The following is a 17,592-nucleotide window of genomic DNA, read 5'->3' on the forward strand; positions in this document are numbered from 1 at the left end:
TTTTTCTCCATGGGACTCTTCAGTTACCCAAAATATTTGAGGTGTCTTAGGCTTGAGTACCAGCCACACTCAGGGACACACCAGGCCTGTGCACAGTGTAGTCCTGCTTGCTCCTGGCTTCTATCAGGATTAATCTGGACAAGAATGTGTGTGTGTGTGTCCTAACTATCCTAAGTACAGGGACTGTCTTTTGAGGAAAATGGAGAGGAGTTCAGACTGCCTGATTTTTCTCAGCATAATGATAAACATGGTGATATGATGTAAAAGATTGCCTGAGTTCTCCTTGGCAGAATTAAACCAGACCCATACACTTGGCACCTGTCCCAGGGCCAGTCTTTGTTTCTTGTGCAGAGAAAGGGAGGTGAGTGTAGCTTTGTCTCCCTAGAGTTTGCAGAGCTGCCTGGTCAAGCCACACGGCATATTTTGATCATGCAGGAGCCAGTTCTGATTGTGATGGGCTTAGCTGAAATAGGAGGAAAATGATGATTATAAGCATTAAAGGAAGAGGATGGAGGAACGGGGCACTTTCCCCACAGTGCAATAATTGGTCCGTGAAACACATGTAAAAATTGAGGCTAAAAAGAACTTGGCATTGATCAATTCACCATGTTTTTTTATTGAGCACATATTAAGAACAGCACTGCGTACAGCCCTTGAGTATTAAAGATGGATAGATAGCCAAATGTAGAAATATATGGGTAGTGCAGGGGCACCTGGGTGGCTCAGTCAGCTAAGGTCTGATACTTGATTTAAGCTCAGGTCATGATCTCAGGGTCATGGGATTGAGCCCTGTGTCAGGCTTTGTGCTCAGCACGGAGTCGGCTTGATATTTTTTCCTTCCCCTTCTGCTCCTCCACTTGCTCACACTCACTCTCTCTCTCTGTCTCTCTGAAATAAATAAATAAATAAATAAATAAATAAATAATAAATAAATAAAAAAAAAATCTGAAAAAGAAAGGAAATATATGGGCAGTGCAATGATGCACAGCTGTAGAATGAGCGTGTAATAGGAGAAGGACCCTGCACGATGATTAAGAGTGGACTCTGGTGTCCAACTGCCTGGGTCTTTGTGGCCCTATTTTGTTAACATGTTTCTTATCTTTTCTGTCTCTCAGTTTCCTCATCTGTAAAATAGAGTAATTGCCATGAGGACCAAGTGAGCTAATACACATAAAGCATTTAAAATAGTGCCACATGTTCACTGTGGCTATTGTGACTCTGTACTCATTCAAAGATCATAAGGGAGATGTGTGAGGTCACTTTTGATTTCCCTTGAACACAGGGGAAGAGGGATATTAGAGAAAAGGAAGTAGCTTTCTAGCTGGGTCTTGAAAAGTGAGCTAAGCAGGCAAAGAAGAAAATAATGACATGAGGAGCAAATGAAATAGCATGTGCTAAGGCCCTGAGGCACATGAAAATAAGGCATCCTAGAGCTGCAAGTATCTTCCATTTGCTTGGATTATATGCTATGACTATAAAAGTAGACAGAGGCTGGATTCCCAAGGGCCTAATGTGCCTTGCTAAAGGGTGTCTGTATTAATATGAGATAGGATATCATTTTTAAAAAAAGATTTTATTTATTTATTCATGACAGACACAAAGAGAGGCAGAGACACAGGCAGAGAGAGAAGCAGGCTCCCTGCAGGGAGCCCAATGCCAGACTCAATGCCAGGACCCTGTGATCATGACCTAAGCCAAGGCAGACAGACGCTCAATCACTGAGCCATTCAGATGCCCCTAGGATATCTTTTGCAAGTGGTTGAAAACTCACCCCAAAAGGCTTGATAAAAATGGCATGGAATGACTATCATAACTGAAAAGTCCAGAGGAATACTGGGTACAGGCATATCTAGTGTTTGAATGGTGACTCTCTTTATCTCTGTCCCCACTGTATGTGTCCCTACTGTATGGATCTCTGTCCCTATCTGTATGTGGCTCCATTTCAAATGGTATTATGCTCTGTGATGGTAAGATGGCTCGTAGAGGATCACAGGCTCAAGTCTAATGGGAGAGAATGAGATTCTCTCCTATAGAGTCCCAGTAAAGTCTCAGTATTTTAGTCACCAGGACCTATAATTTTGGTGAGTGGAATGCTATGTTCTGATTGTTCAGCCCAGTGATTTACATAGTACAAGAGTCCATTCTGTTTAGAAGCTCAAAGACTTACCATGTAAAAGAGGGTGGTCCTTCAGAAGAAAAGTTAGATATGAATACCAGAAAAAGGATATGGAATGAATACCAGATAGCAAAGCCCCCAAAAGTTCAAGGCCTCTTTCATACTGCAGGGTTTGGGGGGCCATCACTGGCCTTTAAGCTGTGGATTGACACGATCGGATTTGTATTTGTGGAAGATGGACTGGGGGGTTGCGGCTGGAGGCAGAGAGTCATTTGGAAAGATTTTACTTGTCTAGGGAAGTAACGATCAGTATAGGAACAAAATCTTGGCACTGGGAATGGAAAGGTGTGATGACTCAGAACTGTATGTGTAAGAGCTAGAACCATTAAGAATTTTATACTGAACAAAATTATTCAGTGGGGAGGTGAAGAACAATGGCTACAATGTCCCTTAGGTTTGGCTTTGGTGATAGGCTGGGTATGGATGTTTTTGCTGGAAGTGGAGCTATAGAAGGCAAGAGAGAGGATGGCATCAAATAACATGTTAGCCAATTTCTGAAATATTTTTATGTCCATGATCTTTTTTTCACATAGTGGCAGAGAAGAAGTATATTCAGAGTTTATAAAACCTTTCTTTTTTATCACTGCCAACAACATCATTCACAATGATGAAGGACCCAGGAGTGCATAGGTACAAGGAAACACACGTGTCCCAAAAGTGTGCTCCAAGGCACACACATGTTTATCTACACAGTTTTGTGTTGGTGTCGCTTTTTAAAAATTTGCTTTGCTCTTTTATTCTCACCTGATTCTGACTAATGCATTCTTTCTGTTTGTCTGTCTTTGCAAGTAACTCTAAATCCTTCTGGAACAAGATGTTATATAGTTAATAAATCTCTCTTAATACATATTCATTACAAGTAAGCCCTTACAAAGAATGATTGGAATGAGACTTAGAATTATTTAAACCAAAATTAGTCTTCTATTTTTTTTACACAAATACTCATAAATGTGGATAAATGGTATCTGTCATTTCTTTTTCAAGGAACAAAAGACACCTACATTTGCTTAAGGAGTTTATCCTTTTAATATCAAAATAGTCTTTCCTTTCCCATTTTAGCTCTCTGGTACCCATCACAATCCCACCAGATATTTCAAAATAAAAATTCATCTTTTGGCCTAGAACCAGTTGTAGAAGCACAAAAAAGCTACTCAAAATAGGCTTTGTCATGAAAGAAACATTTAAAAGATAGGTAAACAATGTCCACAAACTGAATGTATTAATGGATCATGATCAGAAAAAAATTTAAATTACACAATAATCTTGTGGTCATGACTGTCTGCAATAATTCCTCCATTTCCAGTTTCTCCAGCAAATCCCATTGTCTTCAAAGGGCCCATATTTTCATGTTCCCCAGGTGAGCTTCTGCTGTTGGCTCTTTGTTACACTTTGTAGTCTGGCCTTCCAGGCTCAGCTGTTATCTAGAGGCAGGTGACTATCTGCAACCACCTTTGTTTTCTCTTCTTTTCTACTTTCATTGCTCTTGGCCTTCCAGACTTATGTCCTGAGTCAGAAGGAGAGCAGCAAGTGGGCAAAGCATGGCAGGCAGAAGATGATGGGAGATAGGTCTGCTGATGAGAGAAGCAAGCATTGCCCTCACACACTGCTGTGTGATCACTATAAATGTCACCTCTGATCATGGCAGATCCAGCTCTGGAGCACACAGGGGCTCCATGGTTCCTTGTAAATGAAGTCCACATTTGTCAGGCTGGCATTCGAGGCTTTTCTGGGTCTTTGTTCTTACTTTCATGCTTTGTCCCCATTATTACCTCTGTCCTCACTTTAGTCACTTTACATCTCACCTACCTGGAAGGCCCAGGAGGCAGAGGAGACTTCCCAAGCCTCCTCTCTCACCCCTCAATTTGAAAGTAAGCCTGCTTCCCTCAGCAGTTCTTTCAGAGCATTTGTCTCTATGTTCAGTTTAGCACTTCACATATTTTAGCCTGCTCATTTCTAGAACTCTTGGTATTTTGTATATGGGCATGTGTGTCATTTCCTTTCTCATATCTTTAGAAATTTGGTGGCAGGGGCTGTGCCATACTCACCTCAGTGTTCCTCCACCTTCACAGAACTCTGTGGTGACTCACGCATAGGAGGCATTTCAAATGTCTATTAAATGAGTGAGCCAAGACAGAACACATGTAAGGAGGATTAGGAGCTACTAAAAGGAAGGGAGTAAGGGAATCCTATGACTGAGGGAGTAGCAGATTAAAGAGAATCATGACTGAGATGGAACAGTGAGGAACTGTGTAGCTGTGGGGAACAAGATGCCCACCCCAAGAGACGGTGGGACTGCAGGAACCGTGAGGCTTGGAAGGGACTATTATTTGCTCACACGTCTGGTCTCTCTCTCCCTCCTTCTCCTGTTCACTCCCATCAGTTTACTATAAATCAGTAGGCCTATGCTTCACTTTACTTGAATTCAATACCCTGGAAATCCATGAGAAAAAATGCCTCCTGACAATGTAGTCCTGTCATTTGTACACAAGCTAAGAGGAATAATAATTGTCTTGGGAAACTGTAAGCTAAAGGCTTAGGAGAATAACCTCCTGGCTGATCTCAGTAACCTGTTTCTCTTCATTTCCGATACCTCTCCCGGGCCCCTCTATCTTTGAGTTTTCTAACACCCTTTTCCGAAGGCAAATACCAGGGGTATTTTGAGGATGAGATGGGGTGAGTGGAGCCACTGAATTCATGTTTTCTTTGTATCCCTCCCACCTCCTAAACAAACACAACTTAGCATGCTTAGCATTTTTCCGTGTATGGAACCTTCTCTGGCCCTCGTCTCCAGGAAGAGCAGGTCCCATGTGCATCCAGCTTCGAGTCAGACTGTTTGTCAGGTGTTCATCTCACTGAATTGTGACAGTATGCTCATCACACACCAGCCTGTGTGAAGTAGAGATTTTGTCTTAACTCATTATTAAATCTGTCCCAGTACCACAGTGTCTGGGTGACACAGGCTTACTAAAGAGTTGTTGAATGAATACATATATGAGTGTGAAGGAACAAATAATAAAACAAAGTAAGTTATCACTTCACTCTAGCTTGCCTCAAATTATTCAGTACCTCTTACCTTTAGTTTTTGACTTTGAGAATTGTTAGAGACTTTTTCTAGGGTGTTATGATTCTCTTAAATAGCAAGCAAAAATGTAATTTTATGAAGATTTAATGAGACAATATCATTGCCAGCTGATTTTATTACTCTGGGAGTTTAATAGAAAATTTGTTAACATTGTCTTTAACTTGTTTAAATATTTATGAACATTGTTTTGGAGAGGATTCTTATCTGGGATTATTGTTTTATAGAATTCATTTTGGTGTGGTTTCAACCACTTGGTGGTTCATCTTGTTTTAATAGATTCTGTTAGAATTCTCTGTAAATGCTTTGGAATCTGAGTGGGAGTCTCTTTGGATCTCATTTCTGCTTGCTCCACCTTCCAGGGCCCCAGATTAAATCAAAGTGTCTGCCACAGGAATCTCGGAACATTCAGGATATCAGTCCCGATCACAGCTCATCATCTTCTGATATGGAATCTAGATAATCTGTGTCAACATATAAGAGAAATCCAGAGAACAAGCTGTCTGCCCAACCTGGGTCTGAGAAGAGGCCATTCTGGTCAGTGAAGAAGATCTCCAGCCAGACTTCGTCTTCTGGCTGTAGATAGATGACCGTGGACCCCGAAGCCACGTCATGGTTCCCCGTGTTGGCATCAAAGGTCTTTATCCGGTACTGTCCATTGTGTACCAGCCCGATTGCCAGATGCTTATTCGCCAATGTGATATCATAAGAAAAGTAATAGATCCCTGGGAAGGCACAGATGAACTTCCCAGTCGCAGGGTTGTAGTGCTCTCCCTCATTAAAGAGGACCTTGTTAAATATAATTGGTAGCCTTTCTTCTGGGTAGCTGGTTGTGATGCCAACAGAAAAGGCAGATTTGAGCATGATGCTTCCACATCTACAAATTCCAGGCGGCCCTGGGTCTCCTTGCTCTCCTCTGTCCCCCTTTGCTCCAGGAGGTCCAACTGGACCTACTTCCCCTTTTTCTCCCTCTGGTCCCACAGGTCCTTTCTTTCCAGTCTCTCCTTGGTCACCTTTCTCTCCAGCAAGGCCCAGCGGTCCAGTCTTACCTCTCAAACCTTTAAAAAGAGTATGGTTTAAATTAATGATTCCTCCAAATATACAGTCACAAACAGCATGTCCCACATAGTGTCAGTACACCCTAAATGTGTCTCTCCAAACAATTTTCAACAGTACACTACTAAATACTAATGCATCTTTAGAAAAAATCACTGATGCATTAAAACGGAAATAGAAAATTTTCATCAGAATTTCAGGTTAGTTTTCCTGAGTATGTGAGAAATCATTTAAATGCTATTTTGATGATGGATCATCTGCAATGAAATCAGTCACATACAATATTTGTCACTCCAGGAGAAATTCGATGAGCATAATGATACTATTCCCCAGAGCGGAGTTAAGGGGGCAGATAGAACCAGATCAATCCTTAGAGGCTATATTGTCTCATGCCCCATCCTATTTCTATCAGTATTTATAGTACAAGAATTGATGAAAACTTGATTAGCTCATATTTATTCAACATTTACTGTGTACCAGGTACAGCACTTTATTCACAGGCATTGTCTTCTTTAGGTTTTGCAAGAACTTTATGGATTAGGAAATTTTTATTGCTTCCATTGCAGATGGGGAGACTGAGCCACAGATAAGTTAGTTTGCTCAAGGTAACAGAGCTAGTAAGTGATGGAGCTGTGACCTGAACACATGCCTACCTGACTCTGGAGCCTGAGCATCCCCCTGGGGGGGAAGCTAGAGTGTACATTGTAAAGTACACCTGGCACATAGTGAGGGCTCAGTATGCCATGATAACCAAACAACAGTGATGGCTACCACTATGCAGTAGCTCTTTTTGGAAGGAGAAAACTGAGTCCCAGAATGGTGAAGAAACTCGCTTCTGTAGCAAGGCTAGGACTGGAATCCAAGTCCTAGTGTAATGATGCTTCCCCTTCATCAAAGTGCCTCTTACCTTTGGGGCTGGAATCAAGAATCCTAAATTCTGTTTGGCTCTGCAGCTAAATGGTTGTATCATTTTAGGCAAGTCCCTTAATTTCTCTGGGTCTCCTTATATATAGAAAAGACATAATATCTGTGAAAGGATTTCAACAAATTCAAAATCACCACAGTGAAATATTTTCTGTTTGTCCAAATCTTTATAACTACAGATCAACCATAGGCTAAAAGCAGAGAAATTATGATCATTGGTTGAAAGGGATAAGCAACATTTAATTTTATATATATATATATATATATATATATATATATATATATATAGTTGTGTGTGTACATATATACATATATATACACACACATACAATGACTAATAACATAAAAATGTCATTTAATTTTTATGGCTAAATTCATTCCATAAATAATACTTGTATAATGATATACCCTCAAAAAGTATCCAAATTATTGGTAATTTATGATGTACTATTTTTTTAAAAGATTTTATTTATTTATTCATGAGAGACACAGAGAGAGAAAGAGGCAGAGACACAGGCAGAGGGATAAGCAGGCTCCATGCAGGGAGCCAGATGTGGGACTCCATCCCTGGTCTCCAGGATCACACTCCTGGCCGAAGGCGATGCTAAACCGCTGGGCCACCGGGGCTGCCCTATGATTTACTTTTGTAGTCAATGGAAATATATTATTGGTCTACTCTGTAGTTTCACTCTTAACTATGTATTTGTTCTCAGGAACTTTTATTAAGCTAAGCTTTTTTATCTTGATAGTGCTCTGGTAACATTTATTTGAATGTTACACATGTATCAGTGTATGAGCTTAATTATTTTTCAGTTATTTGACAAATTTAGCAAATGTTCTAGATTATGTTAATTTGAGGAGAATCAATGCCTTAGCCTTAAAACATCCAGTATTTTGTTTTGATAATTTTGGAAATAAGCTGTTTAACAATTTATGATGCACAGAAGAGTCTATTAACGAAACCCTTTTTTGGTGACTGGGATCAGTGATTGGGATCTCATAACTGATGTGAGGACATCTCTTCAAGCTCTAGATGGCTTTTGTTGTGAAGTTGAAATTCCACTGGTCCCAGCCAGAATATACTCTGGTATTTATGTCTTGAAATGAGGCCATAAGAGTCTGATCTTTCAATATTGCTTCTTTTCAGTAGAAATAAAATATGAATATTATTTTACTGTTGAATTTATTTGTGAATCGAGGACCACAACTTAAAAATTGTTATTTCTATTTTCAACAGGAGCTTAACTTTTGTTGTCTCCATGAGTGACCTTAGATGTATTAATTAAAAAACTTTTGTCATCAGAAACAATTTTGACTATTAAATTTCATTAGGTTCTCCAATCCTCCTTCTTCTATGACCTTGGGCAAGTCACTTCTTGTCTGTGTTCAAATGTTCCATTTGTAATATGAAGAATTGGATTTAGGTCCACTCCAAACCTAGCAGGAAAAGCAGTAAACAGTGGTTCAGCAGACTGGGGATAAATCCTTAGTTCATCCATGGGTTAGTCAGGTGAATTTGAATAAGTTCTCTCTGACTATATTTTCTCAGTCCTTGAAATGAAAGTGTTGGACTAGGTTGCTTAAGGTCTCATCCTACTGAAAATTCTTTGGGACAAAACCATAAATATTAAGGTGGAATTTTACAGTGCTAGCCATGTAAAGGTCTTTACAATCTCAGTATTTGGATTTTCTATGGTTATTGAATTAGATAATCAGGATTAGCTGTAATAACTTGAAGTAATTCTTCCTGTTTGCATGAAGGATTTGTACCTGTGTTAAGGGCCAATTAATGAATAATGGAAAGAAGCGATACATCACTCTCCTTCTTCCTATTCAGTTAGACATATGCTTGGGTAGAGAGAATTATGGAGTAGTGATTAGTCTATGCTAGGTAGTGATGCTTGGAGAGAAAGGATTTCTTTTTAGTCCTCCTTGAAATGAGCTTACAAAGATTTCTTCCTCAGTGCTATTTCTTTCTTCCATCCATCCATCCATCCATCCATCCATCCATCCATCCATCCATCTATCCATCCATGCATTATCCACGTATTTATGTGTGTATACATACATATATCTAAATCATGTAATATTGATTGACCATTCACTACCTGCTAGGCACTATACTAGGGGCCGAGTGGGACATTGACATGAATGACACCTGTTCCCCTCTCAAGTTAGCTGTTACTACCAACTATACCATGATCTGAAAATATGGGTCATAGCTAAGTTCATGAATATCGAAAACCATATGATCGATCTGTTTCATGGGGTGGTTCTAGTATTATTTGAAGATATTTATAGGGATGCATTCAGATTAAATTAAATGGTGATATGATGTTACAAGAGTAATTGCAATAGACCAGTAAGGAAGACACATATTTTTAACAGAAAATTCCTAATTTGGTATAAGAAGTTCTGTACTTGTAATTTAAGGTAGAGAAGTTGGACAAAAAATGCTTGATTCTGCTTGCACTTGGTTGGATGTATATAATGGGGATGTTTAGCAACAGTAGGTGAATGAGAAGACATTTGTGGTGTCATTAAAGGGGACAGAAGAACCAAGCATTCCTAGCTGTGTTGTGTCCAGTTCCAGCTGCATTAAAAGTTTATTCCCAAAGCCCCAGGTCTCTATTACTGTTGTTCATAAATGGGATATGTTTTTCATTGATCACAAAGGTGTTCCTACCTTTCTTATCTGTTTTAGCACTTTATATGTGTATTTGTGTATATTGGATTTAAGTAATCTCAGGTTGGGAAAGTGATTTTATTTTTGAATCTCAATGTTTTCACTGTAACATTATTATATTTATTGCTTATTGTATTGATTTCTAACAGGGTTATGTGGACATTAAGTACTAAATGTAAAATTTCTGAAACAATAAGTTCTTAATAAATGGCTATGATGATGATGATGAATATGGTAATTATATGTTTTCTATATTGGCTTCCCAGACCTCCATGATTGTTTATCAAGGCAAGGGCAATGCCTTATTCATGTTTGTGTTCTCACTGTCTAGAACAGTAATATCAACCAGGGGCAACTTTACACTACCACCAAGGGATGGTTGGCAATGTCTGGGACATTTTTGTTGTCATGGGTGGTGGGGGTGCCACTGGCATCTAGTGGGATGCTGTTGAATGTCCTGCAATACAGAGTATAGCCATCCCACAGCAACTAATTATTTGGCCCAAAATGTCATTAGGGTGGAAGCTGAGAAATACTGGCCCAGAATAACACCAGATAGCAATAGGTACACAAGAAGCTTGTTGAAGAATAATGCATGGGTGGATAAATGAATATGAGGGTGTAGCTGGCTTTGTATGATTAAAATTGTAGCAATTATGAACATTCAATGTAATCTGAATGCATATCTACATACTTATTTTTATTTATTTTAATTTTTAATTTTTTTTAATTTTAATTTTTTATTTAAATTCAATTTGCCAAGATCCAGTGCTCATCACATTACATGCCCTCCTTAATGCCCATCACCCTTATTTTTCAATGATACTCATGAAACACATCACTCATTTCTAGTTTATTACATGACTTTGGATATTCAAGTACTTAGCTATGACTCATGTTCGCAGAGCACCGTGTGATATGTAATGACAGCTAACATTTCCTGAGTGCTTACCACACAGCAGCTGTTCTACCAAGTGTTGTACATGTATTATTGTGCTTAAACATCACAATCATCCTTAATACTCCCAATTTACAAATGAGGGAACTGAGGCTCAAAGCAGTTATTTGCCTGAGGATACTAAATTAGTAATTGAAGGAGCCAAGGTTTGAGCCTAAATCCGAAGGACTCCTATGCCTGCTTGTGTGAGTACTACATTATTGCTTCCAGACAGAGTAAACTAAAAAAGTTGGCTGTATGTAACTCTGTTCCGGGTGTTATTACAAGATTTCAAGGCTATTCGTGATCATGACACAGCAGTAAGTTGTATTCATAGGTGTTACCATAGATAAGACATAAGCTTCAAATTAAAGGTTCTTTATCTGATATTGAACCTTTACCTAAAGGTTTTTTTTTTTTATCTAATATTGAACAACATTCATACACATTTGGTAGCTACTGATTTCCCAAGTATTTTCTGCATGACAAATTGAGAAATGAATTATTATCCAGTAACTTGCATATATATTATGCTACTGTTTCAAGGAATGCCAGTAAATCAGGTGCAATTACTAGATAGAGATATGTTTCTTTGAACAGATTGACTTTTCTCTTCCTATCTTTTGTCCCAGCCTTTACGCTCAGAAACTTGTTTTCAAAGATTGATGCCAAATCACTTCCTCTTTTAAAGTTAACAAAGCTTCTCTATAATTTGAATTTGGTTTACTAAGGATTGCAGAATCTGGCAATCTTCCTGGGCCAACTTATTTGTGGGGAAAAAAGTAAAAATTACTGAAGTCATAGGGGGCAATCGTGTCACCATGAAGAGTGGTAAGAATCTAATTTTTAGCTGTTACAGGACAGGTGGGAAAGAGGTGAGCTAGGAAAGGTGGACTATACGGTACCATTATCATTTCATCTGTGAAAAATAAAATCTAGAAGTCCTTTATATAACTTTGCTCAGAATATTAGTGCAGAGCAGGGTGACGTGTGCTTTTGGTTCTTGGGATGCCTGCCTCTGCTTCGTCTGTTCATTTCCCTTCCTTGTCCATCTGTCTGCTATCCATCCATGCCCTTGCACATCCAGACATCGCCTGCTAGCTGCAATAGCCCTGTGGTCATGGGCATCAGTGTTTGAATCCAGCTCTGCTGGTCACTAGCAATGAATTTCCATCTTCAGTAATTAATTTAACCATGCTATTGCTCTGTGTTCTCATCTGTACAACAGGATAACTAGAAGAGATGTCATTATAGTAAAATAAGGTTGCAGGTGAAGAATTTAGAGCAGTATCTAAAGCATAGTAAGGGCTCAATAAATCACGATTAAGGAAGGTAGAGAATAGATTTCAGGAGCAATTGTCATTAGAAAAGGCAAGAAAGGAAGTAGTTTAAGGTGGGAGTGAATGTGGGATGTTTATTTATTTTTAAAGATTTATTTATTTTAGAGAGAGAGAGATAAGGAGAGAGTAAGCACAAGTGGAGGAGGGGCAGAGGGAGAGGGAGAGAGAATCCCAAGCAGACTCCCCACTGAGCATAGACATGGGGAGTTTAGGGAACTTGGTCACTCATTACCTGCAGCTCCCTTTTCACCTTTCTCTCCTTTCCTGCCGTCTCTACCATCTCGTCCTGGAAGGCCGATCCGACCATGGGGCCCAGGGGAACCATTTGCTCCAGGGGGTCCTGGAGGTCCAGGTAAGCCAGGAATGCTACAGATATATCTTGGGGAGTAGCTCTCTCCTTTGAACTGATTACCTCGAGGCTGTCCACTGGCACAAATGGCAAAACTTGTAACATAGAGCAAGATAAACATCTTTGGCTCTGGAAAAGAAACACAGGGACATAAATGCACCCTCTCAGGGGAGAGTTTTGGCATAAATGAACATGAGAATAGGCGTTTGCAACCACTCACTCCAGTGCTCACCTCTCCATGCATGTAGAAAGCCTCAGTTTACTCTCATAATTTCCTTGGAAACTATGAATGTATTACTGATAGAGAGTTCTCAGTGCCCCACCCAAGGGTTGGTGGAGATGAAGGCTTGATTTAAACAATTTCAAAATAAACGCACTTGTTGCATTATTTCCTGTAGGGTCAATGATGGATCTTGAAAAATGAGGCTTTCTTTTTGCAAAAATAATGCATTATTTTTAGGAAATTAGAAATGCAAATGAGTAGGACAAACATTAACATTATTCTCACCACTAGAAATAATTACAACTTACATTTTGATACATACACCCTTCTGGTCTTTCGATGCTGTGGAGAAAATTGATATTATGGCACTTTGTATTTTTTAAACTTTTTTCATTTAACAGTGATATATAATGAGCATCTTCTCATGTCAAAAATTATTCATAAGATTCTTAAAAAGTTGCATTTTTCTCCACTATCCTTTATGTACACGATTTGCCATCATAGATATTTCCTTCCAGTTTTCTGCCAGTATAAATGCTATGCTAGACATCTGTATGTCTAATCTTTGCATGTATTCATGATTGTTTCCTTTGAATTTATGGGCTTTTTAAAGCAGGAGAAAAGAAGTGGCATTTTCAGGAAAACCATGTTTTTCACTTGATAATCATGTGTAAAACCAATTACTGTTAATTGGAGTACTGTGCATTGTCCTACAGGGGGGTCTCAAACTTTAATTTAAAATCTGCAGGATATAATGCCCTGGTGAACCATTAAGCCGTTAGCACCAAGGCTCAATTAAAGAGCTGAGTGAAATTAAACCATGCATGGTGCCACGTGCTCCTGGAGAAGCAGACAACAGGTCTCTTCAGCTATGATTTAATAGGACTTGATTTTTCTCTCCACAAATAGGATCCTGAGAATGACAGATCATTTATTAGCATGACATTTGGCATTTAAACTGAGAGGTGGGCAGTATAGGCTGGGACATCTGATTTTCTAGGCTAAATGGTCCTTAGGATTATCAGCTTCTTGGATGGGAGATTGTATACACATGGTTTCAGAGTGGTGTAAATTAATAGTTTTTGGATAGTTGGACATGTGCTTTAATAAGAAATCTCAACAATGCTTGATGTATATGCCTGGCATATGCTCGCCCAAAGGAAATAATCATAAAATGTGAAAAAAGCAATCGGATGGAGTTTCCTTGTTTCTTGACAGCCACATCAGAAAATTAACCAGGCATACTGTACCAGTTTTATGATACCCATGGGAAAATTGCAACATCTTGGAATTAGACCTAGAAATTTGCCAGAGCATAGGAATGACAAACTGAGAAAAACACAGTGTGCACATGTGGTTCAAAATATGTCTGATTCCTAGAAATCTTATTAGTGAAAAACTAAAGCAACTTACCCAAATATAGCCTTTGTGTCTTTGACCAAATCTTCATGTTACCAATGTCTCTCCTCCCATATCCCCCCTTCCCCAAATCCAGGAGAATATTTTTGCTGTGTACTGTCTGCTATAATGTAGCATGAATTCAAAATTAGTGATCCCATTGCTCGACTGGGATTAAGGCCCTTTGGAGAAGCCCATCAGTTCTGATAAAGATACGAGCCCTTTCAAGGGTCTTCCAGATGAAAGAAAATGAAAGAACATTTTATCCATACCTCTGACATGGTTAAAACAAACTACAATGACTAAATTACTAGCTTTTTCTTGTAAAAAACTGATTAAAGGAGGTTTTAAGAAGGAATTTGAAAGACAAGAACATGCTCATGAGATACTCATGCTCTCTTTTTATGAGATACTCATAAAAAGGTGTTTAAAGAGACATGGAATGGGCTTCTGTAGCTAAGGCCAGGATCTGATTCTAAGAGGGACTTGAAATTATGTGGAGAGAGGGCACTTTGGGCAGTGGCATCTCAGGCACTGTAGTGGAGATGCTGAAAAACACAAACACGCCAGTACTCAGGGACCAGTCTATAAAGAAGTTTGTAGTAAGAGTGATGGTGGGTAGAATGATATTAACATTTCCAATAGCCAGGCTAAAAAGTGCTCAAAGAAGGTAAAGACTAACACAACTAAAACCGATGCATTCATCAAACAAATGGTTTGCCTTTCATTGACAAATGCATTAGAATATTGTCTGTATAGTAGTCTAAATGCTGGAAGCATCTTCAGTTAGAATTTTATCATTTTTTTTTTTGAGAGGGAGGGACGTAGGGGTAAGGGGAGAGGGAGAGGAAGAGAGAATCTTAAGCAGGCTCCATGCTCAGAGTAGAGCACAATGTAGGGCTCAATCTCAACCCTGAGATCATGACCCATGCCAAAATCAAGAGTTGGACGCTTAACTGACTGAGCCACCTGGGTGCCCCTCCCAGTTAAAATTTTTGAAAGTCACTCAAAATGATTGTCCATTAATAATCCTCATCAGAATTGAGGAACAATATGATATGCTTCCTGATGCATGACAACAGCATGGTGGTAAGTGGCCACTTGAGTCTTCAGACTCAATTTATTGGGATGACAAAGAGGTATCAGGTATAATGGAAACTACAGTGGCATCACCTTGCAATGGTCCTTCATTTTACTGAAAAGTCAAAGGCCTCATGGTACATCATCTTCAGGGCTCTATTTGATTAGGCATCTACACTTGTTACTTCCCTGACTTCTTCCACTATTCTCCTTCCCGCTCTCCAGCTCCAGTCACTCTGAATTCCTTGGGTTTCTCAAAGACACCAGGAATGTTCTACCTTAGGGCCTTCATGCTGTCTCTTCCCTCTGTCTAGAAGTCTCTGCCCCAGACATCCACATGTCTTACTCTCTCATCCCTCTCTTTTCTACCCTCTCTCTGAAGCCAATTATTATACTGTACAATTATCTTTTATACCTCCTGACCCCCCCATTCTGCTCTACTGTTTTCTCTTTTTCTTTGTACTCATCATCTCTAAGTCACTAAATTATTATGTTTATTGTGCTTTAAAAATATTGAAGATCTCTATCTGATAGAAGGTAATCTCCGTGAGGGGCAAGGATTTTGTCTTACTCATTGACTTCTACAACCATCTAGAACACTCTGTAGCACAAAACATCAAGTTGTGGGAAAGGAGAAAGATTTTTGGGGGGAGGTGGGTGTGAGTTTTGTGGGAACAAAAAGAAAAAAAACTATAGATTATCTACCATATAGATACATTACACTTAACTAGTCTCCTACTGATGAGTATTTGGGATATTTTCATTCTTGTATAAGCAATAGTGCAATAAATCAATCTCTCTCTCTTTTATTTGTACATAGTTCGTTACTTGAGCAGCAAATAGCTTGTTCCCAGTTTGCCTTTTCCTGCATTTAAACATATTTTTATCATAAAAACATTCTTGGGCACGTGGGTGGCTCATTTGGTTGAGCGTCTGCCTTTGGCTTAGTTCATGATCCTGGAGTCCTGGGATCAAGCCCCAAGTCAATCTCTTCACTCCTTCTTCCTCTGCTCCTCTCCCCTAGCTCATGCTTTCTCTGGTGCTATCTCTGGCAAGCTTTCTCTCTCTCTCTCAAATAAATCAATAAAATCTTTAAAAAAAGAAAACCCCAACATTCTTGAAGTTCAATTTATTGTGTTTGAAAGGCCTTCCTCACTTCAGGATAATAAAAAGAATTCTCCCATTTTCAGTTCTTTTGTTGTTTCACTTGTTCACATTTAATATTTGACCCATTAGAATTTTCTTTCCTTTCTTTCTTTCTTTTTTTCTTTCTTTCTTTCTTTCTTTCTTTCTTTCTTTCTTTCTTTCTTTCTTTCTTTCTTTCTTCTCTCTCTCTCTCTCTCTCTCTCTCTCTCTCTCTCTCTTTCTTTCTTTCTTTCTTTCTTTCTTTCTTTCTTTTCTCCAGTTGAAGATTACTTATTTATTTGAGAGAGAACAGGAGAGAAAGAGAGAAAGAGAGAATAGGGAACGGGGCAGAGGGAGAGGGAGAGAGAATCTTAAATAGACTCTGAGCACAGAGCCTGACGCAGGGCTCAATCTCATGACCCTTGAGATCACGACCTGGGCTGAAACCAAGAGTTGGATGCTTAACCGACTCTGCAACCCAGGTGATCCTAGAATACTTCTGATAACAAGTGTGAGATAGAGATCCAACTGTATATTTTCAACACCTGTATTTAATAATCCATCTTTCACTCACTCTCCCACCGGTTTGTAGTGAACTCGGTTATTTTGGCTGGGACAAAATTATGTGGGTCATGGTTTTATAAACATTACAATATTTTTTACAGCAATATTTATTGAGATTTAATTTACACATTATAAATTTGATCAGTTTGAAGTATTCAGCTCAACGTACACTATAATCCAATTTTAGATCACTTTCAGAACTACAGCAAGAAACCTCAGACACATTTGCAGTCACTCCTCATACAAAATATTTTGATTGTATTGAATATGCAAATTTATGTAGAATATGTGCTAAAATGTATTTTTTCCCAACACCACGCTCCTTTGGAGTGAGAAAATCAAAGCTCTGGAAATATTGTTAATCTTGAACAGATCTGTCCTGGGATGTTAATGGATTCTATTTTTCTGTAGGGATTACAAAGTAACAGATTTTTAGTTTTTTTAAACTTCTATTTACTCTGTGGTACTTTAGATTTCACAGCCTTTGTGTGAATGTGTATTTTGAATTTGTAAAGCATGAACGTAAGGATGTAGTGTCTTGTGAGATTTTTAGTGATAGAATCCTTTGTTCTTGCTAAACTAGCCATGAAAAATACTTGAAGAAATACTGAACAAATCATTGCAAAAACTGAACTTTTAGATAATGCACCCACGG

At 38.9% G+C, this 17,592-nt stretch overlaps 1 protein-coding gene and 1 long non-coding RNA gene across 7 annotated transcripts in view; one reads left to right on the plus strand and one right to left on the minus strand.

The window, feature by feature from the left end:
- The first annotated feature begins 4,951 nt into the window (after nt 1-4,951).
- LOC118354341 (uncharacterized) lies at nt 4,952-10,145 on the plus strand. The gene is made up of 2 exons (XR_007409907.1): nt 4,952-5,198; nt 5,618-10,145. It is a non-coding gene; the product is annotated as an uncharacterized LOC118354341 (long non-coding RNA).
- The window catches only part of C1QTNF7 (C1q and TNF related 7), a 104,508-nt gene continuing 92,282 nt past the window's right edge, over nt 5,367-17,592 (minus strand). For all 6 annotated transcript variants that reach the window (XM_025437062.3, XM_049108611.1, XM_025437056.3 and 3 more), the window contains 2 exons: nt 12,431-12,676; nt 5,367-6,313 (listed from right to left, as the gene is read on the minus strand). In XM_025437062.3, coding sequence (XP_025292847.1) covers nt 5,682-6,313; nt 12,431-12,668 — 870 coding nt within the window. In that variant the 5' untranslated portion in view covers nt 12,669-12,676 and the 3' untranslated portion in view covers nt 5,367-5,681. The remainder of the gene's footprint in view (nt 6,314-12,430; nt 12,677-17,592) is intronic.

Source organism: Canis lupus, chromosome 3, assembly GCF_003254725.2.
Source record: "Canis lupus dingo isolate Sandy chromosome 3, ASM325472v2, whole genome shotgun sequence".
NCBI classification, from domain to species: Eukaryota; Metazoa; Chordata; class Mammalia; order Carnivora; family Canidae; genus Canis; species Canis lupus.